Below are 23,335 nucleotides of genomic sequence, written 5' to 3' on the forward strand. Positions count from 1 at the left end.
AATTATTGTTTGCTTATTATATAAATATTTATGAAAAAAAATTAATTACATGTTCATTAGCACAATAAGAAATTTATGATCACTAATCAATATTCCTTAATATCAGTATTGTAATTCTATAAATGAAGGTGTATTGCAAAATTGTATTTCATTATATTAAATATGAATGTAAATTTTATTGAAATTGTTTATTGTTAAATTATTTATTTCAATAATGATTAATATTATAATAATAATGTAACGATTAAAGTCTTATTTGTTATACATAATTTGCTGTCATGAAAAAAAATTCACTGAGATGCAATAATGAAAATAATAATTTTAAAAAAATATATTAATATTATAACATATTCATAGTACGATACAATTATTTCAATAATGATAATAATAATAATTTTAATAATAATAACGATAGTAATAGCAGTAGTTTTAAGAAAAAATAATGAAAATTCATAAATAATCAATGCAATCGATAAAAGTATTGCTTTAATAAACGTGTAATTCACAGTTTTATTCTTTGTATCTATGTACTTTTGCTTGTAATTTTTAATTTTGAACATTTAATTACATGTAAATTTTAATTATTATTATCATTATTATTATTATTTTTTATTCAATAAATATCTATTAATTAAGAAGGCGCTCATCGTGATATATTATTTCAATTGATCTACTCATTAGGTATCAATTTCGTTTAATTTTCTCACCACCACCATCGTCATTATTGTTATTATTATTATGATTATTATTATTATTATGATTGTTTTAATTTAAAATAGTGATAGTACATGTTACTAGATATTTTCTTTTGTTATCACGTTAACGGAAAAATAAAAATGAATTTTTGTTTTATTATTTGTATTCATTTCCTTTAATAATTAATCTTAAAATCGTTTTTTAATTATAATCTATATTTCTTCCTTTATGACTTTAATGAGTTGTCAAAAAATTTAATTTATTCTCGTATTTAAAACTCACTTCCGACGATTTTTCTTCAACATCACATCATAGAAATAATTGCTACATTTTTTCTTATCTCTGTTGTTAATTATGTATTGTTACTCATATTATTCCGATTGTTATTATTAATCTAACTTTCTTTTATCAATTAATATTTACTGTTAATTTTGTTTTAATTCAAACTCGGTGTTATATTATTATCCCACTGCACTTCAATGCTTGGCCACTTGGTTTGTAATACCGTGAGCATCGGATTACTGTCCAAAATACATTTAACCGTACACTCTAATAACACTGCTTGACCAGGGTGATATTTAATACGATTTTCAGGATTACTACGAGGTAAACCATTGTAATGATATAATGGAAATACATCAGGACACGTACGTGGCTCTTCTGGAAAAAATTCATCCATGAATGATGCCAATAATATTATTCCTAATGACTCACTGTCCAACTTCTTCCTTATTATATCCACACTAAATTAACACAATACATTAATTAACTTAGAAAAAATATTATTTTCAAAAATTACTATAATTAGCAACTTACTATTCAGTATCAGCAACTAATCCTAATTCAGCAAGAACGTCTTGAAGCAAATTTGTAGGTATAAAATTATTTCCTTCCGGATCAAATTTTTTAAATACTCTTTTTGCTTGTTCAGCGGGAGTTTCAGGACTAACAAGACGTTCATCCGTTGAAAAAAGAACTGTCAAGTGTGTTTCAGATCCAAGAACCCATACAGGATGTGACGGTGATTTGAGGAATGTTCCGACTTCGCAAAAACGTAAGTGTTCAAGAAAAGCTAAAAAACCTACAGTATTCTGTTTGTCGATTCCTCGTAATTCTGTAAAAATAAATATTAAAAATCAATAAAGTTTTTGCATTCTTTTATCAATTACATTGAAACCTGATTCTTTACAAAATCTCTACAATCGCAATTTTTCATAAAAAATCCCGACATTTTTAGGCATCTAGAAACTTCTATTAATAGATACTAGATACCTCTAGTATATGTTGTGAAATGTTTATTTGAAAATATTCTTATTTTGTTTTTAGTCTTGCTTTGAAAAATATTTAAACGTTTTCAATATCAAAAAGTGTAACTAATGATATCAACACACAAAGATAATAAAAAATCAGTATATTGTTAATATTTATATTAGCACCTCTATAACAGAAAAAAATTATATTTCTATCATAAATGAGACAAAATTAATGGTACGTTTAGATTCCCCTTAATCAGATTTCACTATAATTTAGTTGTTCATAAAAAAATATTTACTTAATCCACCAACATCCTGATCGTGATCCCATACATGGCCAACAGCTCGTCCAGTAAGCATTAAATTAATTAGACTTTGACTACCATATCCGTAAGTAGAATCAATAGCTGGTTCACTAGGGTCAGACATTTCTGATCGCATTCCTGGTATTCCTTTGGTACTAACAACTGTGTATAACAGTAATAAGACTCCATAGGGTCCTTTTAAAGTATCAATTCTCATAGTTAAATATCGCTTAACGTCATCTAAACTCATAGTTGTAAATATCCTCAATCTTGAATGATAATAATCTGATCTAATTAATTTTAATGTAACTGATTCTTCACGTTTAATTTCGTTATCATTTGAAATCTCTTGAGATTCAAGTGTTCCACTAGATTCTTCATCTGTACCCTCACCATTTGGTATATCATCTCCAGTTTCAGCAAAATAAACAACTGAATATTGTGGAGAATGTTGATTGGATGCTTGAGAAATTATTTCTACAGCAGCTTTAATGAGTAAATCATCTTGTTTATCACTAGAAATACTACTCCACGTATCTGGAGGACCTTCCTTCAATAGATCCTTTATAATAAATGCCTGTACGGGTGCAATTACAGCACAAGGTCCACCTTCTAGTTGAACTAAAGCTGTAGGTTCATCTGGAGAAAATAGAAATCCTAAAAAAATATACATTCAATTAGAGAAGATGTTCGGTAAGGTTAAATAAATAACATTTTACACTAACCTTGTGCCCAACGATTAAATACATCTTCTTTAACATTATTACCCCATAATAATGTTTTTATTTGGGATATAATAGCTTCGTTCGTATTACCAGGTGGATTATCAGCCATAATATGCACAAAAGAAAATAATTGATGATTTGATTTTCCCAATATCCTATCAGATTGATTTGATACTAATTTTTTATTATTTTACACAGTGTATCATATTAATTAATAGTTTTGTTGTTAGTTTCATTAATTTTCTAAAATTTCTGACCATAAAAATAATAAACTGATGATAATAACCTAAATTTTCAGTCAATCACTTGAACTCTAGCGACAGCTGGGACAAACGTCGCCATATTAAATATTCAGTCACGTGACTAATCTTATTCCAAGCGGGATTTTTAAATTTTCAAATTCATCTTGACTGCTACCTGCAAGCAGAGAAAAGAAATAATATAGAAGAGCCACCGCATAAGGATCCGTTGGACAAATTCTTGGGGATACATATGGAATTTTAGCATTTGCTTTGTATCCCCAGCCATATAACCTGTTAGTAGGTAAAAATTACCGTCCAACAGCTCTCATTGGGATGGTTCTTCTATATATTATCTCTTTTCTTTGCTGCAAGTAAGCCAATTCAAATTTTATAAATGTATTCTATTGAAACACATTCTAACCTCTTTTCATCGAAGAAACAGTTGGAATTACTCTGTATTTTATGTAATTTCAATAAAAAAACTTGGAAATTTTTATTTTTATTTCAATTTCTGTGTACAATGTTTATTTATTGATAAATATGGAAAATTATCGGTCATTTTATGTTGCATCAGGTTTTCAAGAAGATTGTAATATTCTTATTTCAGAATTTGAAAATACCGATTCAACTAGTTTTAAAGAATTTTCTAAAATTTGGAATAAAATGCGATTTTCGTTGATATTTATGTAAGTAAAACAATAATACTTATTTCTCAAAATACCGTTAATTTTTATCAATAGTTAGTCATTTTAATTTTATTACTTATACAATTAGTGAGAGATCAACAAAACCTGAATTAATGGAATTTTGTGAAGAAGTTCTTCATAGTGCTAAAAATTTTCTCTTAGCGTCGAGAAAATTAAAAGAAAAAATTGGTGGTGTTTATTTGTTATACGGATTATATTACAGAATGCCCGTAGGAGGACCAAAAATTCGTATGACAATGAACGATTGGGAAATTGTTTTAAATTTACAATCTGAATTAATTCATCACCATGAATATCAAGCAGTATATATTCTTAATCAATTAATTGAAAACAATGCTTTTGTTTACTGTACATTTGAACATGAGGTAAGTTATAAAATTATTTTATGTTAGAAGTTTTATAGATAAATATTGCATTAACATATAAATATTTTGTAGAGAAGATTAGAGAATTACTACTCCATGAAAGAGTTTATAAAAAGAGATCCACAACCTAAAAGTGATCTTATCAGTATATTTGATGATTTAAAAAAACAAAGTAAGAACTATGTTGATTTAAAGAATGCATCAGAACAGATGACAGGTGAAGATATACCAAGATTATTCAAAATGGAAAATATTACAAAAATGGTTGGAGAAATAGAGAATTTAAATAATGTTGTTGTTTCAAAAAAAACAACTGTACCAGTTAAAACAACAATGAGCTTACGCAGCAGTGGAAAAATTGATATATCAAAGCCATCAACTTCTCATGAAAATTTCGAAGACTTATTACCTTCTACATCAAAAGATAATGGAAACACTCTAAATTTAAAGATGGAATGTAGTGGTGACACAGAATCATCAGAGGAATCGTCCGATTCAGATGACTGATCAATATTATTAAAAGAAAGTTTTAATGAATTGCAATGAATTATTACAAAAACTAAAAAAATTAAAATCCAATTGCTGAATGTTAATTACAAAACATGATTTCAAAAGATTAATTAAATAAAAAAGTACGATTAAGTAAAAAGTATAAAAGAGAAACTTGAAGAAATAAAAAATTGTATTATTTATCTTTTTTCAGAGATTAATAAAGATAAGCGTTGTCATAATTTTATTTAATAAATATTCAAAGAAAAATAAACAAAATGATTTTTGTCTACTGAAAAAGCTTGACAAAAGGGGAACAAAAAAACATGACAACAAAAAGTAAATTGAATGCTAATAAACTTTTAGCTGATTATTGTCATCAAATCCTGCACTGTGACCAGCATTTCTAACAATAAAACTTGTCCCGTCATAATGCATTCGTCTTTCACCGCGACGTACAAATAAGTGTGATGTCTGGCCTAAGGATGCAGTACAGCGAAGAAATGGAGTAGTTAAAGAAGCTGTTCCATTTGTTGGTGATGTTCTTAATTGATATTTGTTACTGTTTCTTGCAATCCTGTAAACAAAAGTAAAATTCAGTATAAACATATACAACGTTTATTGAGAATATCAAAACAAATTCAGGTAAAAGTTAATTAAATATCATTTTTTATTATAACTTTTCATAGATGCTAAATAGTTCATTATTTTTATTCTGAAATATTGTAAAATTGGAATACCTGACAAGTCCATCAGGTGTTTGAGATATTCGAACATTATTAATAATCCAATTTTCAATTCCCTCATCAGTTAACCAATATTGTGCAGACGACAAAGCTGATGTTGCCTCTTGAACATACGATGGGCCGTGACGAGACTCAGAATAAAATACACTGAGAGAAAAATTCTGTAATCAATAAAGAAAAAGTCAAATATTATAAAAGTAATTATAAACTAATTAATGTATCCACTGTAAATATTATATATATGATTTTAAAAAACTCATAAAAGTATTTTATTTAATAATTAAAATAATTTTAAATAACAATTAATGACTTATTTACTTGACTCATATCTGAGAACGAATCTGTAGTTGTCCTTGTTCCGGCAGCATCAACAAGATATACTAAAGCACACTGTTCCGAAGTGAAACTTATCCCTTTATACCACATTTTTGCGTACCTAATTTTCAATTATCAAATATGAATAAATATATTTATTCACACTTAAAATAAAGTCTCAAAAAAAAATCTAGTAATTAATGGTTCATAAAAACACGAAACAATAAAAGTTTGGTATTTTACTAAAATGTTTATATTAAATTGTGAAAAAATATTTTTGCTTTATCTATTTATTAATGTTTTTTTCGAATTAATTGAAAAAAACAAACTTATGATTTCCATTGGAATCATGAGCTAGAATTTCTACGCGTGATCCATATTGGTAAATTCGTCCATTTGGATGAAGAAGAGCTGAAGCTGATCCTGACCCACTCAAACTCAATACAATATTATTCTGAAAAACAGTTACATGGTAATTTTAGTTGCATTTGAAGTATTAAATTTTTTTTACCTTGAAATTAATCACTCTGATAGCTCGATCGACTGTCATATCAACGCGAATTCTGTTGTGAAGTCTTAAAGAAATAGTGCCATAAGGTGTAGCTACAGCACCAACAGACAAATTTTCGCTATCTTGTTCTCGCCAACAATCCGAGTAAATACCCTTTTCTTCAGAATTACCGTAGTAGGAATTGATAATTGGAGTTTTAAGATTTCTCTGTCTCCAAATTGCACCTGGACTTAAGTAAGAAGTTTCATTATCTGTTCCTGGCCACTGATCAGATGGAGAAACTTCCAAATACTTGGTATAATCATTGAATCTCTATAATTTATTCAAAAGATACATAAATAAATCTTAACGATAAGGATCTATCTATTAGCTAACATCTTTTGATGAATAAAAAATAAAAATAGAATCAAAATTACATCTATAAATACGACTTTAAGGAAAACTTCAGCGGAATTATCTTTAATAAAATAACCATGCAATTAAAGCTATTAAATCATTATCATATCATCACGAAAACAATGTCCAAGATGTCTATAATAATGTCTCATTCATTTTCGTTTTATTTTTTTACGTTTCTTTTTTGGTATAAATATTTTTTTACAAAATAAAAATACATCATTATAATTTTTTGTATTTATGAAAAAATAACTCAGTATTCATCTAAATATTCCTTACTTGAAAATTATTTTCTGGGACTGGATGATAACTATGAACTGTATAAAGTGACCGAGGTCTCAGGGTAACGTGATTATTGTTGCCTTGACTTTGAATATGTGGAGCTGAATTAGATGCTGATGGATAACTTTGATGATAGGAAAATTCTGCAGACTTTGATGATAATTCTTTTTTGTTATCCAAATAAACGTTTGATCTTGTCTGATGGATAATTAAACAACAAAAGAAAATATTTGAATGCATTAAAATGTATCAATAAAAAAAAATACCTTAGACTCATTTGTAGCACTTCTAGGCTTTCTACGACGTGATTTTCGGCTATTAGAAGATTTTGAACCAGCTCTTCGACCTCCATCTTCACTCAAACGGTCCATTGCTGGTGAATTTTTATTAGTATTTAATTGATTCTTAGACGAATTTTCTTTAACTTTCATTGTATATGATTATTAATATTTTAATATGCTCTATAAATTATAATGAAAATTATTTTTATGTGTTGAAATGATCTACAAATTTGTTGATCTGTGGTTACTATGATGGATAACTTTTATAAATGACGATCGTGAAAAGAAGACAAAAAGCTTTTTAAAAACTACTCGTTCCCCTTGTATAGCTCGATATATTTGTTTTACAAAAGAAATGTTGTTTTTATTATACTGTTTAATTCATTGTAGTATATTAATAGATAATTAATTTTTACTTCATTTTAATCACGAATATAATAGATTTTACAATTTTTCTGATTTTGTATCATTTTTAATGGCACATAAGATAGAAACATCTCATTAATTGATTATACAATAATTATTATAATCATTATATAATACCAGAGTCAATTATATCTAATATTACATGAGATTATTTGAATATTAAATATGAAATATTTATTTCTAAGTATGATTATAATTTTAATAAAATTTCTTTAAAAAAAATTGTTTTATTAATCAATAAATTATCATTTTTTTCTATTATTATAAATATTATGTCTGTTTTAATAATTTAATCCGACTATAAATAAATAAATTGGATCTTTGTACCCGCATTAAATTCTATTAGTCCTAGTTTCTCATGATTAATCACGAGTTATCTACACGAGAATATTATTATCACTTCTCGGTACAATTCTATTACAATTAGGTCCATTTTATTTATGGCATTTCCTTCGACCTTGGTCAACTTTCAATCCTTTTTTACCTTCATGATGCAACCCTTGAATGCAAGATTATTATGAGCATCAAATACATTTACTTTTATTAATTAATAATAAATTTATGTGTGATGGTATAAAAATATTTATATTTTTTTCACATTATATAGATTAGAATATATTTTTATCAGAAAATTAGCGTTTTGGGTTATTTCCTGTTGTCCTTTTTCTTAAAGTTCCTTCCATATTAACATTCATGTCTCGGTATTCTGAAAAAACGTGATAGTTCTGACCTTCTATAAGTAATTATTCAATGCATATCATTATAAGACATTGAAATAATATCTAATATTTTCTAAGCTCTGTTACATAATATTATAATTATCATGAAACAATCAAGAATTTTAATAAACTTGACACAAAGAAACCTTTAATTTATTTACTTTAAATACCTTTCACCTAACAATGATTAATTAAAAATATATTACGAAATATTCAACTCTTTTCTTTCATAAAAAATATTAAAAATATACTTTGTTTACATTAAAAATAACCTGGATTAACTCGTAGATCGAAAGTTTAATTGTTTTGTACTAAAAATAAGTCGTCAGGATTAAAAAAAAAGATTATTTATGAAATAAACAAAGAAATGAAAAAAAAAAACAAAAAAAATTCTTATAAACCAATGAATGAATTATTGAATATTGCAAAATATTTTGAGTGAGTAAAAAAAAAAAGTAATCTAATCAAAACAGTAAATTGATAATTAACAGAAGGAAGACTTAGTGGTTTTCTTCGTGAAAATTTACAAGTTCATTTTTTATTTCAAGTACACTAATTATCAATTTTAGATTATTATTTCCAATGATCCAAGGTCATTTTAGTTAGTTGAAGATGTCATAAGTCCATTGATAATGTAAACACTGCGGTTTATGCATTATTCAAAAAATAATTAATCATAAACATATACAATGATACAAGTTACAGTCGATGAAAAGAGAAATCATTTTATACATATAAATTGATCTAATGGTTGATAGTTTTTCTTTCTCGTCTTTTTTTCTTTTTCTTATACTCATCACTTCATTTTTTAAATGTGTTTTTCTTGTCTTTTTCCGCAATTTTTTTCAGTTATTAGAGTGGGGAGAGTCTTATCTAAGCTCGAGTCTGTCGAATAAGACCAGTGTAAATACGATCTCCCGCGTGTGAAATTCAAATCTTTCGCACAAACACGTGGAGATCGTCAATTAATTAATATAACATTCATTTTATTATTATCTATTCAAAATATTATTTACTTATTATGTTTCGGTTTAGAGTAGTTTGGGTTAGTCTTACACTCCTAGGTGCCACAACAGGTAAATATATTAAAAAACTTTTAATTTTATCAATATATATATATATATGAAATGAAGTTATAAATCAATAGTACACAAACAAATACGTGTCTTTTAATAAATTAATCAAAAATTAATTTTTTTAGCATCTCCGCTACCGAAAGATGATGAGAAGTCTGTTGGAAATGAAAAATTAAATGAAAAAACTCTCCGACAAGTGACACTAGTATGTACTTAAACAACTCTTTATTAAGTTCAAAAATATTATCACTTAATTTTTTTATTTATAGTGTGAATTTGTATTTTAAGAGCATGAATTATTTTTTGTTTAATATGTTACAACTTTCAAATGTAAACAAAAACAAAATACTTCATTCATTGTTTTATTGTTAAACAAATTTTGTCATTGAAAAAACTATTTTTTTAAAAAATAAATTCAGTTTTTTATGACATCGTTAATATATTTAAAGAAAGTTGCTCTTATTTTTGTCGTTGATTTATAGTTTTTTCTATAATAAAAATTTCTTACATATAATAATGCTGTGCTTCTTACTAACACGTTGCTGTTGTATAATAACAATAATAATAGTTATATTAGGATTACTATTTTATTATACAATCGATTGGTCATATCAAACAAAGCATTTAAATGCTTCAAATATTTAAAAAAAACCACAAGCCATTTTTTCTTTCAATTACCTAGCAATTTTCAAGAAAATTATTGTTTATTAAAAAATTAATTAATTATTTGATTTTATGAATATAGTTAATGAGACATGGACAACGAGCACCAGTAAGTACATATCCAAATGACCCTTACTTGAATTCTACAATGGAACCTTATGGATGGGGGCAACTTACAAATGTAAGATATTTATAAGTATTAACAAGCTATTTAAAAAATGGAAGAATTTATCAATTCTTTTTTATTGGTATTTTATCGATATTTCCTGATTAAATAGAGATTGTAGAATTCACTATTTATAACACTCAAAAATCCTACAGTATTCAATAAAATCGTAAAAATAAAGCGATTAATTAGAAAAATCGTAAATTCAATAAAACTTATTTAAATACACTATTGCAATACTTATATTAGAATGAGATGTGCTTTACTGTTGAATCAAATATTGAATAAACTTTCATATACTTTGAAATAAAATAAATTACAGGTTAAATTAATCTATGATAATCACTTGACGTTTTCGTCTTTTTTTAATTTACAAAAATCTTAACTCATTTTAAATTTAATGGTTAATTTTTAGATTCAGCTAAAAATACTGAAATAAACTATCAGAGTATAGTTAATTATTTCAATAATTGAAAATTTTAACATTTATTGCTATACATTGATAAATCAAAAAATTTCTAATTAATTTTTGTATATATAAAATTTCCATAAAAATTAGAAAATAGTGTTTTTTAAATATTTCACTTCAACTATTCGATGTTTGATAATATTTTTATTGTATTATTCGGTAATTAAATTGTAGTGAAAAAAACATTCTTTTAAATGGCTTATTTTTAATTATTACTTTCAATTATTTATATCAATTCTATTTCTATCAGAAAGGTAGACTCAATGTCTATAACGAAGGCTTATACCTACGAGATCGTTATGGAAATTTTCTGGGTTCTGAATATACTCCAACAAAATTTTGGCTTCAAAGTACTTCAGCAGATAGAGCCAAAATGACTGCAATGATTCTTGCATCTGCTCTCTGGAAGCCAGATGAAAAACAAACATTTAAACCTGATGTTAATTGGCAACCTGTTGTACTTCACTATTGGACACGAACTGAAGATAAGGTGTATATCCCCAATTCATTATTCATCACTATCTAAAATAACAATAATACAATAATTTTGTGAAAATTTTTCATAACTTTTATATAGTGTTAAAAAGAAATTTTCTTTCTATTTTCAAGCTATTAATTATCTGGAATGCTTGTCCCAAATATACTATGGAACGTATGAAAATCCAGAATGAAACATTAGTCCAGAATATGAATAAAAAGTATAAACCAATGTTCGAAGAAGTTGAGCACTTGTCTGGTCAAAAAATGAATTCTCTGAGCGATATTAGTGATATTTATGGTACATTAAAATCAGAAGTAAGTAATTCATTTATATTTTTATATGTAACATAATTACGATGTTTTATCTAATATAATTAAATTTTTTATTCAGGAAACTATGGGTCTTCAATTACCGGAATGGACTAAAGACTACTATCCCGAACAAATGGAGCCATTATCAAACTTCCACCTTGCTATGAACGTGTTCAATGAAGAACTTCGACGACTAGCAGGTGGGCCATTTTTGAAAAAATTAACTCGCAAAATGAAGGAAAAAGCTGAGGGAACGTTAAAGCCTCCACAAAGAAAAATGTACGCATATATTGCTCATGACAATACTCTAGCCAACATTTTAACTGCACTAAATGTATGGGATCGCAAAGATCCAGGATATAATGCTATGATTTTGTTTGAACTCCATGAAAATCATGAAAAATGGTATGTTCAAGTATTTTATAAAAATTCTCCCGATTACAAAACTGAACCGCTTGATATTCCTGGATGTGGTACCTCTTGTACTTTAGACGAATTTATAGAAGCTACTAAGTCAGTAATTCCAGAAAATTATGAAGAAGAATGTAAAGTAGACGACCCTAATTATGTAATTCCAAACGCACCACCAGCGTGAAAATAATTAAAAAACTTCTATTAGATTGACTAAAATATTAGAAAAAAAATGATCTGTGATTTTGAGAATTAATTGAATTAATCGAGAATTACCAGTCCAAAAAAAAATATAGGATTAGTTTTATTTAAATTTTTTGACAATTAATCATTCTTTAATATTTTTACATAGTAACTTAATATAATTTTAATATCATTAATTTTAAATAATCATTAATGAATGAACTTGTATTTAAAATATAGATTAATTGTCAATTATTTAAGAAACTAATCATTTGGATTGATTTAATCATTAATTCGATTAATTCTACTTACCTAATTAAGATAATTAACTTAATTATTAATAGTGTTATTAATTGTTGTTAACTTAATTGTTAATTGTTTAATTAAAAATTTTAATATTCTAATACATCAATGCTCTTACTTTTCACATTGTAATAACTTTAAGCAAATATTTTCTCTTCGCGTCGTTTTTTGGTCACTACAGTTCCAGGCTTGTGTTGAGCTTCTGGATGATTTAATAATTCCGGTGGGCAAGTTGATATTGGACTTGCTAAAATAGTTTGTTTAAGGTCATAGAACAAGTGACTATCATCCTTCGTGCAGAAGGAAATGGCTAAACCTGCTTTTCCAGCTCGGCCCGTTCTTCCAATACGATGAGTGTAATCTAAAATACAGAAAAAATTTATTAATTTTTGAAAGTCAAATTTTTTTTTATTTGTAAAGACAATTTTTTTAATTTTAACCTTCGATAGTTTTTGCCATATCATAATTAATAACCATAGACACATCCTTGATGTCTATACCACGACCAGCAACATCGGTAGCAACCAAAATATCTTTACTTCCACTTTTAAGTGATGCTAATGCATATTCTCGTTGTTCTTGTCCTTTGCCACCGTGAAGAGTACAAGCATTATACTAGAAATTAAAAGTAATTTAAATAACATATAGTACTACTGTTGTAAATTAAAAAAATATTTTTGAAAGTTATTTTTAAGTTGTAAAAACTCACTCCAAGTTTCTCAAGTCCTCTAGCGAGAACATCAGCTCCTTTCTTTTGATTAACAAATATAATAATAGGAGGTTCAACTCCTCTACTAAGAATTTCCATAAGTTTTCTCCTTTTATCAGCTTCTCCCATAATGTGAACAATTTGTTCAGTTCGTTCCGTTGGTTTACCAACACTGCCAATATAAACCATAGCAGGTCTTCTTAAGTAAGTTCTTGCTAATCTTTCTACAGCTGCTGGCATAGTAGCAGTAAACATCACAGTTTGTCTATACTTCTTCTTTGTATTATAATTGGCCAATAATTTTTCTTCATTCTCTGCATCCTCATTATCAGGTTTTAAATTAGTAACCGGCATATATTCAAGAATTTTTTGGACATCTGGTTCAAAACCCATATCGATCATTCTGTCAGCTTCATCCAATACAATATAGGTACATTGATTCAGGACTAGATATCTGTTTGAAACATTAATTATTTGTATTAATATTCATATTAAAAAATCAAATCAATAAAATATGTTCATAAATTACCTATTCTCTAACACGTCAATTAATCGTCCTGGAGTGGCAATAACAATCTCACAACCCATCCGAAGTCTGAATCCTTGTTCCTCTCTTGATAATCCTCCGACAACGACAACAGTCCTAATTCCCAAAGGTTGTCCAAATTTATTAGTTTCTTCTTCAATTTGCTGAGCCAACTCACGAGTGGGAGCTAATATTATACTGTATGGACCTTGATCAGCTTCTTCTAACCTTTCAATCTTTGGTAAACTCGTAATCCACAGCAGAAGGGGAATCAAAAATGCCAGAGTTTTACCAGAACCAGTTTCAGCTACACCAATTATATCTCGATTTTGTAAACCTATTGGAATAGCTTGACGTTGAATAGGAGTAAGATCTTTATAACCGACCTTGTCTATGATGTCAAGAATTTCTTTAGGAAACCCTGATTCTTTCCATGATCTTATAGGGTCTGGAATTCTACCACCTTTAATAGTAATATTATAATCTTCTCTGAATATTCGCCAATCTCTTTCAGTCATTTCATTTAGAGCTTTTTCTGACCAATGTCTATCATCCCATTTTTGTTTTTCTTCTTTTCTCTTTACTTTCTTAAGTCTCATTTTTTCCTGTTCTTTCTCAGCTTCCGTACGTCTTTTTTCCAACAATTCTCCATAAAATTTACTTTGATCTCTTTTTTGAGCTTTAATGTCAATTCCTGCTAAGTTTCCTCGACCAAAAAATTGTACTTGATGACGCTCTTTATAAATATTATTATAATCTACTGAAGTATCTTCAGAGGTATCCCAATCAAATACGAATTTTCTATCATTTAGACGTCGTACTCGACGTTTCTTCTTAACAAGTCCTAGATATCGTTCTTTGATAGCTTCTACTTCTTTTTCTTTATCTTTATCTTTAACTTCTTCTTCTCTAAGTCTCTGGCCTTCTCGTCGACGATCACGATCATCCCATTCCCGGTCTTTCTGATTAATAACTAATTTTTTAGCTTCTTCTTGTTGCTTTTTCATAGCTTCAACTTCTTCTTGACGTTTTTGTAGAGCTAGAGCTGCTCGTTCCTCTTTAGTGAGAAATTTTGGCTTCGCTCGAGCTTCTTCTTCAGCTTTTTTCTTTGCTAAAAGTTCTTCTAAACTCAAAGGCTCCCTTTTAATAATTTCTTTTGGTTTTTCTTCCACTTCTTCTTCATCTTTCTTGACTTCTGTTGTTGAAGATGAAGCCTTGATACTTTCTTTTTTAGCATTTTCTTCATCAATGTTGAATATTGGACTAGGTTTTCGAGCTTTTTCTTGAGGTTTATCTTTGGCATCACGTCTTTCGCGTGATCTTGGACGTTCTCGATCTCGTTCTCTTGATCTGTCTCTTTCACGAGATCTTGAACGTTTTCGTTCTTTTTTTATTCGATCTTTTGATCGGCTTCGAGAACGTCGACGACGTTCACGATCACGCTCACGGTCTCGATCTCTATCACGTTCTCGTTCTCTTGATCTGCTTCTACGTGTTTTTTTTTCATGCCCTACCATTTTTTAAATATTAATTATTTATTCTTGTATTAAAATAGTTTTAGTTAAAACAATGAAACTGCTTAATAATAAAACTTTTAACAGTATGTATCGCACGTAAAACAACGTTTTACTAATTATAAGGTTATGTTTTCTTGATGATACACATTGCTTAGTTGATATGACAGAACAAGTCGATACAATTAAATGATTTGTAAAAATTCATTTTAAACCAAAACAATTATTAACAATTTTAAAAAGTATTAAAAATATTCACTTAAATTAATTAATAAATTTACACAATTTTCAAGAATAGTTTATCAATCAATTTGTTCAAGTTTAAAAAGTATATTTATTCGTTATTTTTACGAATTATTTCATATAATTTGTCTCTTATAATTACAAGAAATACATATTTACATAATTATTCGTAATTAAATAATTAATTTTAAATACTTATTTTTGCATATATATATATATATACTATAATATATATATATTATAAAAAAAGATGAAGCATAAAAAAATAATTTTCCTACTTTTCATATTGATTTTAATTAATTATTATCATAATTATTATTAAAACTAAAATCTTTTAGTTTTATATTTCAGTATTTATTAATAGTTCTAGTAATAATCATGGTAAAATTTAGAAGCAATTTTATATTTACATTAAAACTTAAACGCACAGCAATGTACTATTAATATAAATCTCATCCGCAATCTTTTTATTTATTGATTATTTGGTTCTTTTGTGGATTACAAATCACACAATTTTCAACTCGTTCAAAATCTGGTAAACAATCTTCATGGAATAAATGTTTACAGTAAAAAACGACTAGATTTCTTGGATCTCTAACTATTACTTTTCCATGACATGCTCCACACATCTGATCATCGTCAATGTAAAATCCTTTATGATGAGATTTTACTAATTTCTCGTGTAAATTGAAATAATCATTTGATAAAATTTTCTTACATCCTTCTTGAACTGATACTTGTAAGTTATAATCACACATCATTTTAACTAAGGCTTTCTTCAAACCAGGAATCTCCATTGAAGGTTCAATCTTCTGAACCAAAAGTCTTGGATCAACGTAAGTACCAATTTTTTGGAGTAAAAATGTGATATTTTCTGACTTTTGCAATGAGTAATTGATTAAATCATTCCATAACTCTTCATCATTGTGTTCTTGACAAAAAGCTATAGCACCTTGGATGTCGTTTAACTCTTTTGTCATTAAACTTAAAGCTTCTGAAGTATTTCCTATCCTGCCGAGCAGATAAACCATTTCTGGATAAAAATGTCGTTGGCTACAGATATCAAGAGCAGTTTGAATGGGATAATTATCTGATCTTTTTAACAGTGGAAGCAGCTTATCCCGAGAATAATCTGCATAAAGTCTGATTAATAATCCATGATACTTTCCTTTTGAATCTTTTGTATCAGTTTTATCTAACGCATCAAGATATAGATATAAATATCGATGATTATTGGATAATTTTTGTACAACTATGTCAGGAGGAATTCGATTTTTGTCTAAAAAAAATTGAATTGCTCTGTCAGTATCGAGATCCATTAATCCTTCAATCATATCATAAACGGAATGATAAAATTGATATTTCTGAATTAATTGGAATACGTCTTTATGTCGTAATTTTAAATACATAGCTAGAGCTTTGTCGTACTTCCCATCATGGCTATAAAGGATAGCGAGAGCCTCTAAAAGAACATTCTGTCTTTGATTATGAACAAGTAAATGTTCTAATACTCCATTGACGACTGCAGCAACTGTATAAAGAGTTGGAGGCCATTCTTTTACTAGTTGAAGAAATCCGTCAGGATCCATTTTCAAATACTCATATAAAACCATTTCATAAATGAGAGGATCCAGAGTAACATCTCCCCGAGGTAGGTAAGAAGAAATCGACCGAAGCTGATGTACACGTGCAAATTTATAAACTTCTTCTTCCCATAATTTTTTATCACGACCAAGTACTTTGAGGCATAATTTTCCTGCTTCATTATACTTTCCACAGGCCAATAAATGATCTAAATAAACCCTGCCAACATAAATCAATGTATGTTTGCAGTCTTTACCGTTATTCATTTGTACAGCTTCAAGGGCTTGTTCAAATTTTTTGTGAGATAATAACCATTCAATTCTATCATCAGCATCATATAAACTTGCAACAACTATATCTTTCGGGCTTACAATAAAAAATCGGTTTTCTTCTGGCAGGCAATCCAAATGATAATCATTGCAATGATATTGATCGTAACCCCTTAATCCTAAATAATTAGCTGAAATATCAATAAAATCTTGATATTTGGGTTCTACAACATGAAGGGTCGGACGTTGACTGGTTCCCTTTTCACTAGGTTCTTTTAAACAGCCGAGAAGAACTAATTGATTCTCCAAAGGAGCTATTCCAGATATAAAAAAGTCAACTTGAAAAGTGGAAATAGGATCAACTACAAGTTCAGGAAGATCTCTGTTGATCATTTCTTGAGCTGATCGTTTACGTATCTGACAAATACGTACAGTATCAACCCAACCAATAAATAGAGTTCGATCTCCGCTCCATCGTAAATTACATCTATAATTTTCAGGGAGTGCGTCTGAACTTCGAGGCCATTGCATCAAACCCAATGAACATCGAGCATTTAGATCATAAACACGAACTCCTGTATCTGATGCCCAAGCTACAAACTGACCTGACCAAGCTACAGATCGAACTCCACCTTCTGCTCCACATAGAACTGTTGACTTCATACGAGATAAAAATGTTTTTTCATAAAGAATTAGTTTATCGTCGCCAGTTATAAATTTTTTACTATTGCCTGGCTTCGAATAGTTAGGATCTATTGCTATACTCTTCACTTGACGTTCTAAATTCATTATATGATTATTCTCACGAGTATATAAGCCATAGATAAAAATTTTTCCTTTGTCACAACATGAAGCAATATAATCACCTTTAGAATCAATTGAAATTTGATTCACCGTTAAAGAATGAGCTTGAAGAGTTTGTGATGGAATTATATTGCCTTGATGATCGAGGAGATGAATTTTTCCCATATGTGTGCCCAAACAAAGAAACTAAAAATAAATTTATATTAACATTAAAATTTTTTGAGGTTAGATTTATGTAAATACCTTACCTTTGGATGGACTGCTATGCAACTTGCTGCATCATCTTGGAGAATATTTTTAATGCTATTTTGCATTCGAACATACTTTAATCGAGGCTCTACTTCATCTACTCCAGAATCAGCATCATCTTGATTCTCTTGATCATCCTAAAATAATTTTATTAATTTCTAATATTATGAATAAAAATTATTTTAATAAATTTAATTGTATATAAATAATTAATACCTTATTAATCGTGTTCTCCATTGTACACTTAATTAATTTGAAAATAGGAATTGGTCTTTAAATGTGTTTTAATAAAAACGCATTAATCTGTCAAGGTACAATTATTTTAGTTAAATTCATTTCACTTTTAAAGTGTAATGACGTCGAAAATTTAAAAATTATTTCAAGTTCATCTTGAGTTATTCAGAAACTATCCATTTTAATGAAATATTAAAGAATTACAAATTCAATCATTCCCTTTTTTCGGAAATGTTACTATTTCCCATTGATTCAATGTAAGTTACTTTCTAATCATCATTATTTTCAATTTTTCTTTTGCTCTACGCCTTTCACTGTCAGAAGTGTTATTAATATGATTAATTGTTATTACGTAAATATTTAACTTTTTAAGATATTTAATAATTTAAATGACATATTTATTGGTAAATAATATTATTGACACTTCCAATGTTTGTTTCATCAATCATAAACCACACTTTGTGTCAAAATGTACAATGCTATTCTATATTATCGATAGAATACATCAACAAAGCATATGAGTTTATAGTTGATTGTTGTAAAAGATTTATTGAGGGCGTAGAAGTAACTATAGTTACATATGCATACATATGTAGACACATGCATGCATAGAAAAAAAGTGATATATACATGTACATATACATATATGTATATTGTATGTACATACATGTATGTATGTATAGTTTTCATAACGATTCATAATTTTTTCGATATCTTTTGCGAGACATGGTAAATTTGTGTGATTTTGTATGTGTCAGATGGAGTTCCGTAGTACGAAACAATTATTTAATAAATTCTTTCTATAGAAGACAAGTTTATGTTTACGGATTCCTGTATATTTATAAATACCTACATAATTATGCACTTTATCTTTCGCAAAACTAACCTAACCTCATTGGTATTTTATTAATCAAACAGTTTGTTTATTCAATAATTTTTATTTTTAAATAGTATTTAATAAATTACATAAATTTATTAATCATTGAAGATAATATTTTCAAATTGATAAATGTGTTTTTGAATTAAACATTTATTTTGATGATCAACAAACTATATGCTAGGTAAAATATACATATGTATATGTTAGTTATTGTTGTTTTTAAAATATTATTAAATAATTAATATAATGTTTTCCTTTAACATTGTAGATACTTGAAAAACCATAATTTAAATCAACTGAATACTACATTCTATGATGCAACAGCTGTTTTCTATCCAATTTTTTAATCTTGTGTAATTTTTTATTTTATATTATGGATTTGGAAGCTTCTGATAATGAACAATTTATTACATTCGCTGTTACAAGGGTGCATGATACAATGCAGCAAAATATCGCATCAAATGAGGAAATCCATGAGTCTATAGAGGATTGTGTTTTGCAAGATGAACTAACAGAAATTTGTGTAAACAATGTTGATGATGATATTTCGGAAGGGCAAGTAACAGTCGAAATTTTAGCGGAACGATCTGATGAAGATGGAGAAAATTCCGTAGCTTATCCGATTTATATAAAAGAAGAAGAACAACAACAATACACTTCTGGCGATGATGAATCCATGGCTGTGGAAGCTTTACGTCAATTAGGAGGAATGTATCCTTGTTTTGAGGATAAAAAGATAAGTTGTTCAACATGTACATATTTTTTCTCTCAATCAGAAATAAGCAAACATCAAGAATCATGTAGGCTTTCAGCTAAAAAATTTAATTGTTCAACTTGTGGAGAAAAATTTGAACGAAAAATTGATCTCAATAATCATATTGTATGCCACCAAGTTGATAGACCTCATGCTTGTAGGATATGTGGTAATTTATTTCGCTCTAAAATTAATCTTCAAACTCACATGTCTCAAGCACATCGCATGGAGAAACCTCATAAATGTACAGTATGCAGTGCGGATTTTCAGAGATCGTCGAGTTTATCTAATCATATGAAAATACATACCTACATTGCTGGACGAGCTATTAGTCAAAATTCAGAAAGTAACACTTCTCAAATAGCAGATTCTTTTAAAAAATGGCCTGAAGTAAATACGTCAGAGTCTCAAAATATGTCTTCATCTTCGTCTTCTTCAGTTTCAACTATTCAAAGTTATGATATCACTTCAGTTCAATGGCCGGCTTCTTACACACTTCAGAATGATCAAACAAACGTAACTTTGGTGAATAGTTCTGATAAAATAAATTCTAGTTTACCAGAATTCACTGTGATGTTAAATGGAGAAGTTGCTTCATTTGATTATGCACAAATTTCATCTAATCAAATACCACAACAATATAATCTAAATATGAACTCTTTTGAAAATCCCAATTCTCTAGTCAAAATTGAAACTCTTTCTTCTGCTGAAGAAAATCAAATAAACTTTGTCAATACTGAAACAAAAGATACTAAATCTTACACATGTAAACAATGTGGCGTGAATTTCTCTCAAGCTACAGCTTTGAAAGTTCATGAAAAAATTCATGCTCCAAAGACGTGGATTATGCCGATTGAGTGTGAATATTGTGATAAACAGTTTCAAGATTCAAATCATTTGGCATCGCATCAAACTACTTGTGCAAAAAAATTAATGCAAAATAACTCTGATCAAGGAGCTCTTAATAATAAATGGGGTAAACATGTTTGTTCTGAATGTGGTAAAAAATTTACAACGAAACAAAAAATGTTTAGACATCAATGGATTCATCGAAAAAAAACACACTCATGTGAAGTCTGTGGTACACAATTTGAGAAACAAATCCAATTAGACGGACATCGGCTTGCAGCTCATCCTGGAGACTCACCCTTTACATGCAATGAGTGTGGCAAAAGTTTTGTATCTAGACAAGGTTTATGGGAGCATGGAAGAACTCACGCAGGTAGTCCAGCACATTTTCACTGTGATACTTGTTCCAAAACATTCTCTTCTAGACAAGGTTATCTTATTCATCATCGAACTCATACTGGAGAACGGCCATATGGATGCAAATTTTGTTGGAAAGCTTTTAGAGATGGTGGAACATTGAGAAAACATGAAAGAATTCATACTGGTGAACGTCCACATGTTTGTCCACTCTGTTCTCGTGCTTTTAATCAGAAAGTCGTACTTAGAGAACATGTAAGATGGGTTCACGCAGCTAGTAAAAATGAATCAGAAACTACAGGACCCCCGTTTCCATGTCCACTGTGTGGAACGCTGAACCAAGACAGGGATGAATTATGTGCGCATATTGTCAAACACTCTGATAAGATGATCGCTGAAGCGAAAGCGAAAATTAATAGCAATGGATCTAAAGCTAAACCTGTTAAAAAAAAAGAAAAGACTGAGTCAATTCAAGTTAAACAAGGAAAGCTTAATGCCCAAGATGATCAAACTGATACTTTAATATCAATTGTAGAAGGAGAAAAGGGTGTTAAAGGTCACATAATTAATACAAAACAAGGAGACACTTTATTATTAGTAACTTCTGATAAAGATTTAATGTCTGATGTCAACGGAGAACATAATGGTATTAATGATACTCGATTTCATAAGACAGAATCTCTTAATTTAATAGCTGTTGAAAAGAAAGATAATACTACTTTCCTTGTTCCTGCTGAACAAGAAACTATTATTCATTCGATTACAAATAAACATTCAGATTTAGGTACTCTGTTCATTCCGTCCACAAAAAATAGTGAGACTTTTCATTTAATTTCAAATCATAAGCAAGACAATACAATACATCTTCTTACTAAACAAAATGAATCTTTACCGATTTTAACAATTCCTAATTCGAATAATTTTAATTTTTCAAGTGAAAATAATACAGAAATACAAATAGACATTTCTGATACTGATTCTTTACGACAGAATTTAGTTTTAGATCAAGCGAACTCATCTTCTCCGCTAATTGGTCACTATGAACAGCAAGATAGTGATAATGATGATGATGAACTTATATGTGGAATTTGTGGAGACGAATTTGGTGATAAAAATATTCTCATGGAGCACGTTAAAGTTCACATATAGTTGTAATTTCCTTATTATGTGTAAAAAAATTTGATAATAAGTAAAACTATACTTTAAGAGCATTTTGAAATTGAATTTCAATATGTATCCGTATATAAATGTGCATGAATATATAAATAATATTATTAATCACATAGTAAGAACTGGAGTTTGATTCTCGAATATCAGATTTAACATGTTACTCTTGAAAAACAAACGTGTGTAAATGCAAAGTTCATAAATTATCAATATTTTATGTAACAAATTGTAAATAAAGTTTATATGTTAAATATTAATATTAAATAGCTAAAAATTTTTTTTATTTTTGTTAATAAACACTATTCTTTATTTTTCATGTACTTCTGAATAAATACATAAAAATTGAATTATAATTTGAAAATCAGTCATATTAACTATGTGAGCAGAATATGGTTTATCTAAAGATCACCAGGATTAAGAGATCTCTTCATTGAGGTTGACTGTATCGGCACAGGTTTTTTGCAGATTCCTTGTGTTTTCGCACAAACGTGATGCAGTAGTTAGGGCGAAAGTCGGCTGCAAACAATCCGATAGACTCATGTGCGTAGTAGTAAAAACGAATTGTTAACTTGAAAAAGTATCGAGTATAAGTAGGTATAAAAAATCAGGACAGAGAGGAAGTATTGTAAAATTTAGTTCAGCAAAGTATACGATTAAAATATATAAATAACTATA

At 28.3% G+C, this 23,335-nt stretch overlaps 7 protein-coding genes across 12 annotated transcripts; 3 read left to right on the forward strand and 4 right to left on the reverse strand.

Moving 5' to 3' along the window:
• Nucleotides 1–425: 425 nt before the first annotated feature.
• LOC118073701 (ubiquitin carboxyl-terminal hydrolase MINDY-3 homolog) lies at nt 426–3,312 on the reverse strand. The gene is made up of 4 exons (XM_035094367.1): nt 2,980–3,312; nt 2,249–2,911; nt 1,513–1,810; nt 426–1,439 (listed from the first exon to the last, which is right to left on the reverse strand). The coding sequence occupies exons 1-4, from the start codon at nt 3,086–3,088 to the stop codon at nt 1,133–1,135; spliced, it is 1,377 nt and encodes a 458-aa protein (XP_034950258.1). The 5' UTR covers nt 3,089–3,312; the 3' UTR covers nt 426–1,132.
• A 140-nt stretch (nt 3,313–3,452) lies between these two features.
• Nucleotides 3,453–5,102, forward strand: Pbp45 (proximal sequence element A Pbp45). Of its 5 annotated transcripts, none has more exons than XM_035094412.1 (4): nt 3,453–3,592; nt 3,829–3,907; nt 3,996–4,293; nt 4,366–5,019. In XM_035094412.1, the coding sequence occupies exons 2-4, from the start codon at nt 3,885–3,887 to the stop codon at nt 4,798–4,800; spliced, it is 756 nt and encodes a 251-aa protein (XP_034950303.1). In that variant the 5' UTR covers nt 3,453–3,592; nt 3,829–3,884; the 3' UTR covers nt 4,801–5,019. The 5 variants fall into 5 exon arrangements, 4 of the variants coding, with proteins under 4 accessions (XP_034950303.1, XP_034950305.1, XP_034950302.1 ...); XM_035094414.1 differs by having other exon boundaries at nt 4,131–4,293; XR_004691131.1 differs by lacking the exon at nt 3,453–3,592 and having other exon boundaries at nt 3,602–3,907; nt 4,366–4,925; nt 4,997–5,102.
• Nucleotides 5,103–5,105: 3 nt separating this feature from the next.
• Nucleotides 5,106–7,668, reverse strand: fest (wurstfest). Its single transcript, XM_035094217.1, has 7 exons — nt 7,299–7,668; nt 7,030–7,230; nt 6,355–6,666; nt 6,173–6,297; nt 5,847–5,964; nt 5,523–5,689; nt 5,106–5,359 (listed from the first exon to the last, which is right to left on the reverse strand). Exons 1-7 carry the CDS (start codon nt 7,461–7,463, stop codon nt 5,134–5,136), a joined length of 1,314 nt encoding a protein of 437 aa, XP_034950108.1. The 5' UTR covers nt 7,464–7,668; the 3' UTR covers nt 5,106–5,133.
• Nucleotides 7,669–9,348: 1,680 nt separating this feature from the next.
• Nucleotides 9,349–12,337, forward strand: LOC118073607 (venom acid phosphatase Acph-1-like). The gene is made up of 6 exons (XM_035094220.1): nt 9,349–9,534; nt 9,660–9,739; nt 10,280–10,378; nt 11,083–11,322; nt 11,442–11,627; nt 11,704–12,337. Exons 1-6 carry the CDS (start codon nt 9,480–9,482, stop codon nt 12,217–12,219), a joined length of 1,176 nt encoding a protein of 391 aa, XP_034950111.1. The 5' UTR covers nt 9,349–9,479; the 3' UTR covers nt 12,220–12,337.
• LOC118073606 (probable ATP-dependent RNA helicase DDX23) lies at nt 11,217–15,432 on the reverse strand. 2 transcript variants are annotated; one of them, XM_035094218.1, is made up of 5 exons: nt 13,760–15,432; nt 13,231–13,684; nt 12,962–13,136; nt 12,640–12,882; nt 11,217–11,354 (listed from the first exon to the last, which is right to left on the reverse strand). In XM_035094218.1, the coding sequence occupies exons 1-4, from the start codon at nt 15,271–15,273 to the stop codon at nt 12,659–12,661; spliced, it is 2,367 nt and encodes a 788-aa protein (XP_034950109.1). In that variant the 5' UTR covers nt 15,274–15,432; the 3' UTR covers nt 11,217–11,354; nt 12,640–12,658. The 2 variants fall into 2 exon arrangements, with proteins under 2 accessions (XP_034950109.1, XP_034950110.1); XM_035094219.1 differs by lacking the exon at nt 11,217–11,354 and having other exon boundaries at nt 12,572–12,882.
• Nucleotides 15,433–15,793: 361 nt separating this feature from the next.
• On the reverse strand, nt 15,794–19,103 carry lt (vacuolar protein sorting-associated protein light). The gene is made up of 3 exons (XM_035094368.1): nt 18,636–19,103; nt 18,419–18,556; nt 15,794–18,356 (listed from the first exon to the last, which is right to left on the reverse strand). The coding sequence occupies exons 1-3, from the start codon at nt 18,654–18,656 to the stop codon at nt 15,981–15,983; spliced, it is 2,535 nt and encodes an 844-aa protein (XP_034950259.1). The 5' UTR covers nt 18,657–19,103; the 3' UTR covers nt 15,794–15,980.
• Nucleotides 19,104–19,321: 218 nt separating this feature from the next.
• On the forward strand, nt 19,322–22,924 carry LOC118073685 (zinc finger protein 271-like). The gene is made up of 2 exons (XM_035094342.1): nt 19,322–19,714; nt 19,802–22,924. The coding sequence occupies exon 2, from the start codon at nt 19,907–19,909 to the stop codon at nt 22,640–22,642; it is 2,736 nt and encodes a 911-aa protein (XP_034950233.1). The 5' UTR covers nt 19,322–19,714; nt 19,802–19,906; the 3' UTR covers nt 22,643–22,924.
• Nucleotides 22,925–23,335: the final 411 nt, after the last annotated feature.

This window comes from Chelonus insularis, unplaced genomic scaffold (assembly GCF_013357705.1).
Source record: "Chelonus insularis isolate UGA/USDA-ARS -01 unplaced genomic scaffold, ASM1335770v1 scaffold_362_pilon, whole genome shotgun sequence".
NCBI classification, from domain to species: domain Eukaryota; kingdom Metazoa; phylum Arthropoda; class Insecta; order Hymenoptera; family Braconidae; genus Chelonus; species Chelonus insularis.

Excerpts from the sequence above, each read along its gene's own strand:
- LOC118073701 (XM_035094367.1), bottom strand. The coding sequence starts at position 3,088 with ATGGCTGATAATCCACCTGGTAATACGAACGAAGCTATTATATCCCAA. Across the intron at positions 1,811-2,248 it reads TCAGGATGTTGGTGGATTAA|AATTACGAGGAATCGACAAA; the intron begins GTAAATATTTTT and ends TTATTTTTACAG. Across the intron at positions 1,440-1,512 it reads TTAGTTGCTGATACTGAATA|TGTGGATATAATAAGGAAGA; the intron begins GTAAGTTGCTAA and ends GTGTTAATTTAG.
- Pbp45 (XM_035094411.1), top strand. The coding sequence starts at position 3,762 with ATGGAAAATTATCGGTCATTTTATGTTGCATCAGGTTTTCAAGAAGAT. Across the intron at positions 3,908-3,995 it reads CGATTTTCGTTGATATTTAT|TGAGAGATCAACAAAACCTG; the intron begins GTAAGTAAAACA and ends TTATACAATTAG. Across the intron at positions 4,294-4,365 it reads ACTGTACATTTGAACATGAG|AGAAGATTAGAGAATTACTA; the intron begins GTAAGTTATAAA and ends AATATTTTGTAG.
- fest (XM_035094217.1), bottom strand. The coding sequence starts at position 7,463 with ATGAAAGTTAAAGAAAATTCGTCTAAGAATCAATTAAATACTAATAAA. Across the intron at positions 6,667-7,029 it reads TCCCAGAAAATAATTTTCAA|AGATTCAATGATTATACCAA; the intron begins GTAAGGAATATT and ends AATAAATTATAG. Across the intron at positions 5,965-6,172 it reads GATTCCAATGGAAATCATAA|GTACGCAAAAATGTGGTATA; the intron begins GTTTGTTTTTTT and ends ATTGAAAATTAG.
- LOC118073607 (XM_035094220.1), top strand. The coding sequence starts at position 9,480 with ATGTTTCGGTTTAGAGTAGTTTGGGTTAGTCTTACACTCCTAGGTGCC. Across the intron at positions 10,379-11,082 it reads GATGGGGGCAACTTACAAAT|AAAGGTAGACTCAATGTCTA; the intron begins GTAAGATATTTA and ends TATTTCTATCAG. Across the intron at positions 11,323-11,441 it reads GGACACGAACTGAAGATAAG|CTATTAATTATCTGGAATGC; the intron begins GTGTATATCCCC and ends TCTATTTTCAAG.
- LOC118073606 (XM_035094218.1), bottom strand. The coding sequence starts at position 15,273 with ATGGTAGGGCATGAAAAAAAAACACGTAGAAGCAGATCAAGAGAACGA. Across the intron at positions 13,137-13,230 it reads GAGGACTTGAGAAACTTGGA|TATAATGCTTGTACTCTTCA; the intron begins GTGAGTTTTTAC and ends TTTAATTTCTAG. Across the intron at positions 12,883-12,961 it reads TATGGCAAAAACTATCGAAG|ATTACACTCATCGTATTGGA; the intron begins GTTAAAATTAAA and ends TCTGTATTTTAG.
- lt (XM_035094368.1), bottom strand. The coding sequence starts at position 18,656 with ATGGAGAACACGATTAATAAG. Across the intron at positions 18,557-18,635 it reads TGGAGAACACGATTAATAAG|GATGATCAAGAGAATCAAGA; the intron begins GTATTAATTATT and ends AAATTATTTTAG. Across the intron at positions 18,357-18,418 it reads GCATAGCAGTCCATCCAAAG|TTTCTTTGTTTGGGCACACA; the intron begins GTAAGGTATTTA and ends ATTTATTTTTAG.
- LOC118073685 (XM_035094342.1), top strand. The coding sequence starts at position 19,907 with ATGGATTTGGAAGCTTCTGATAATGAACAATTTATTACATTCGCTGTT.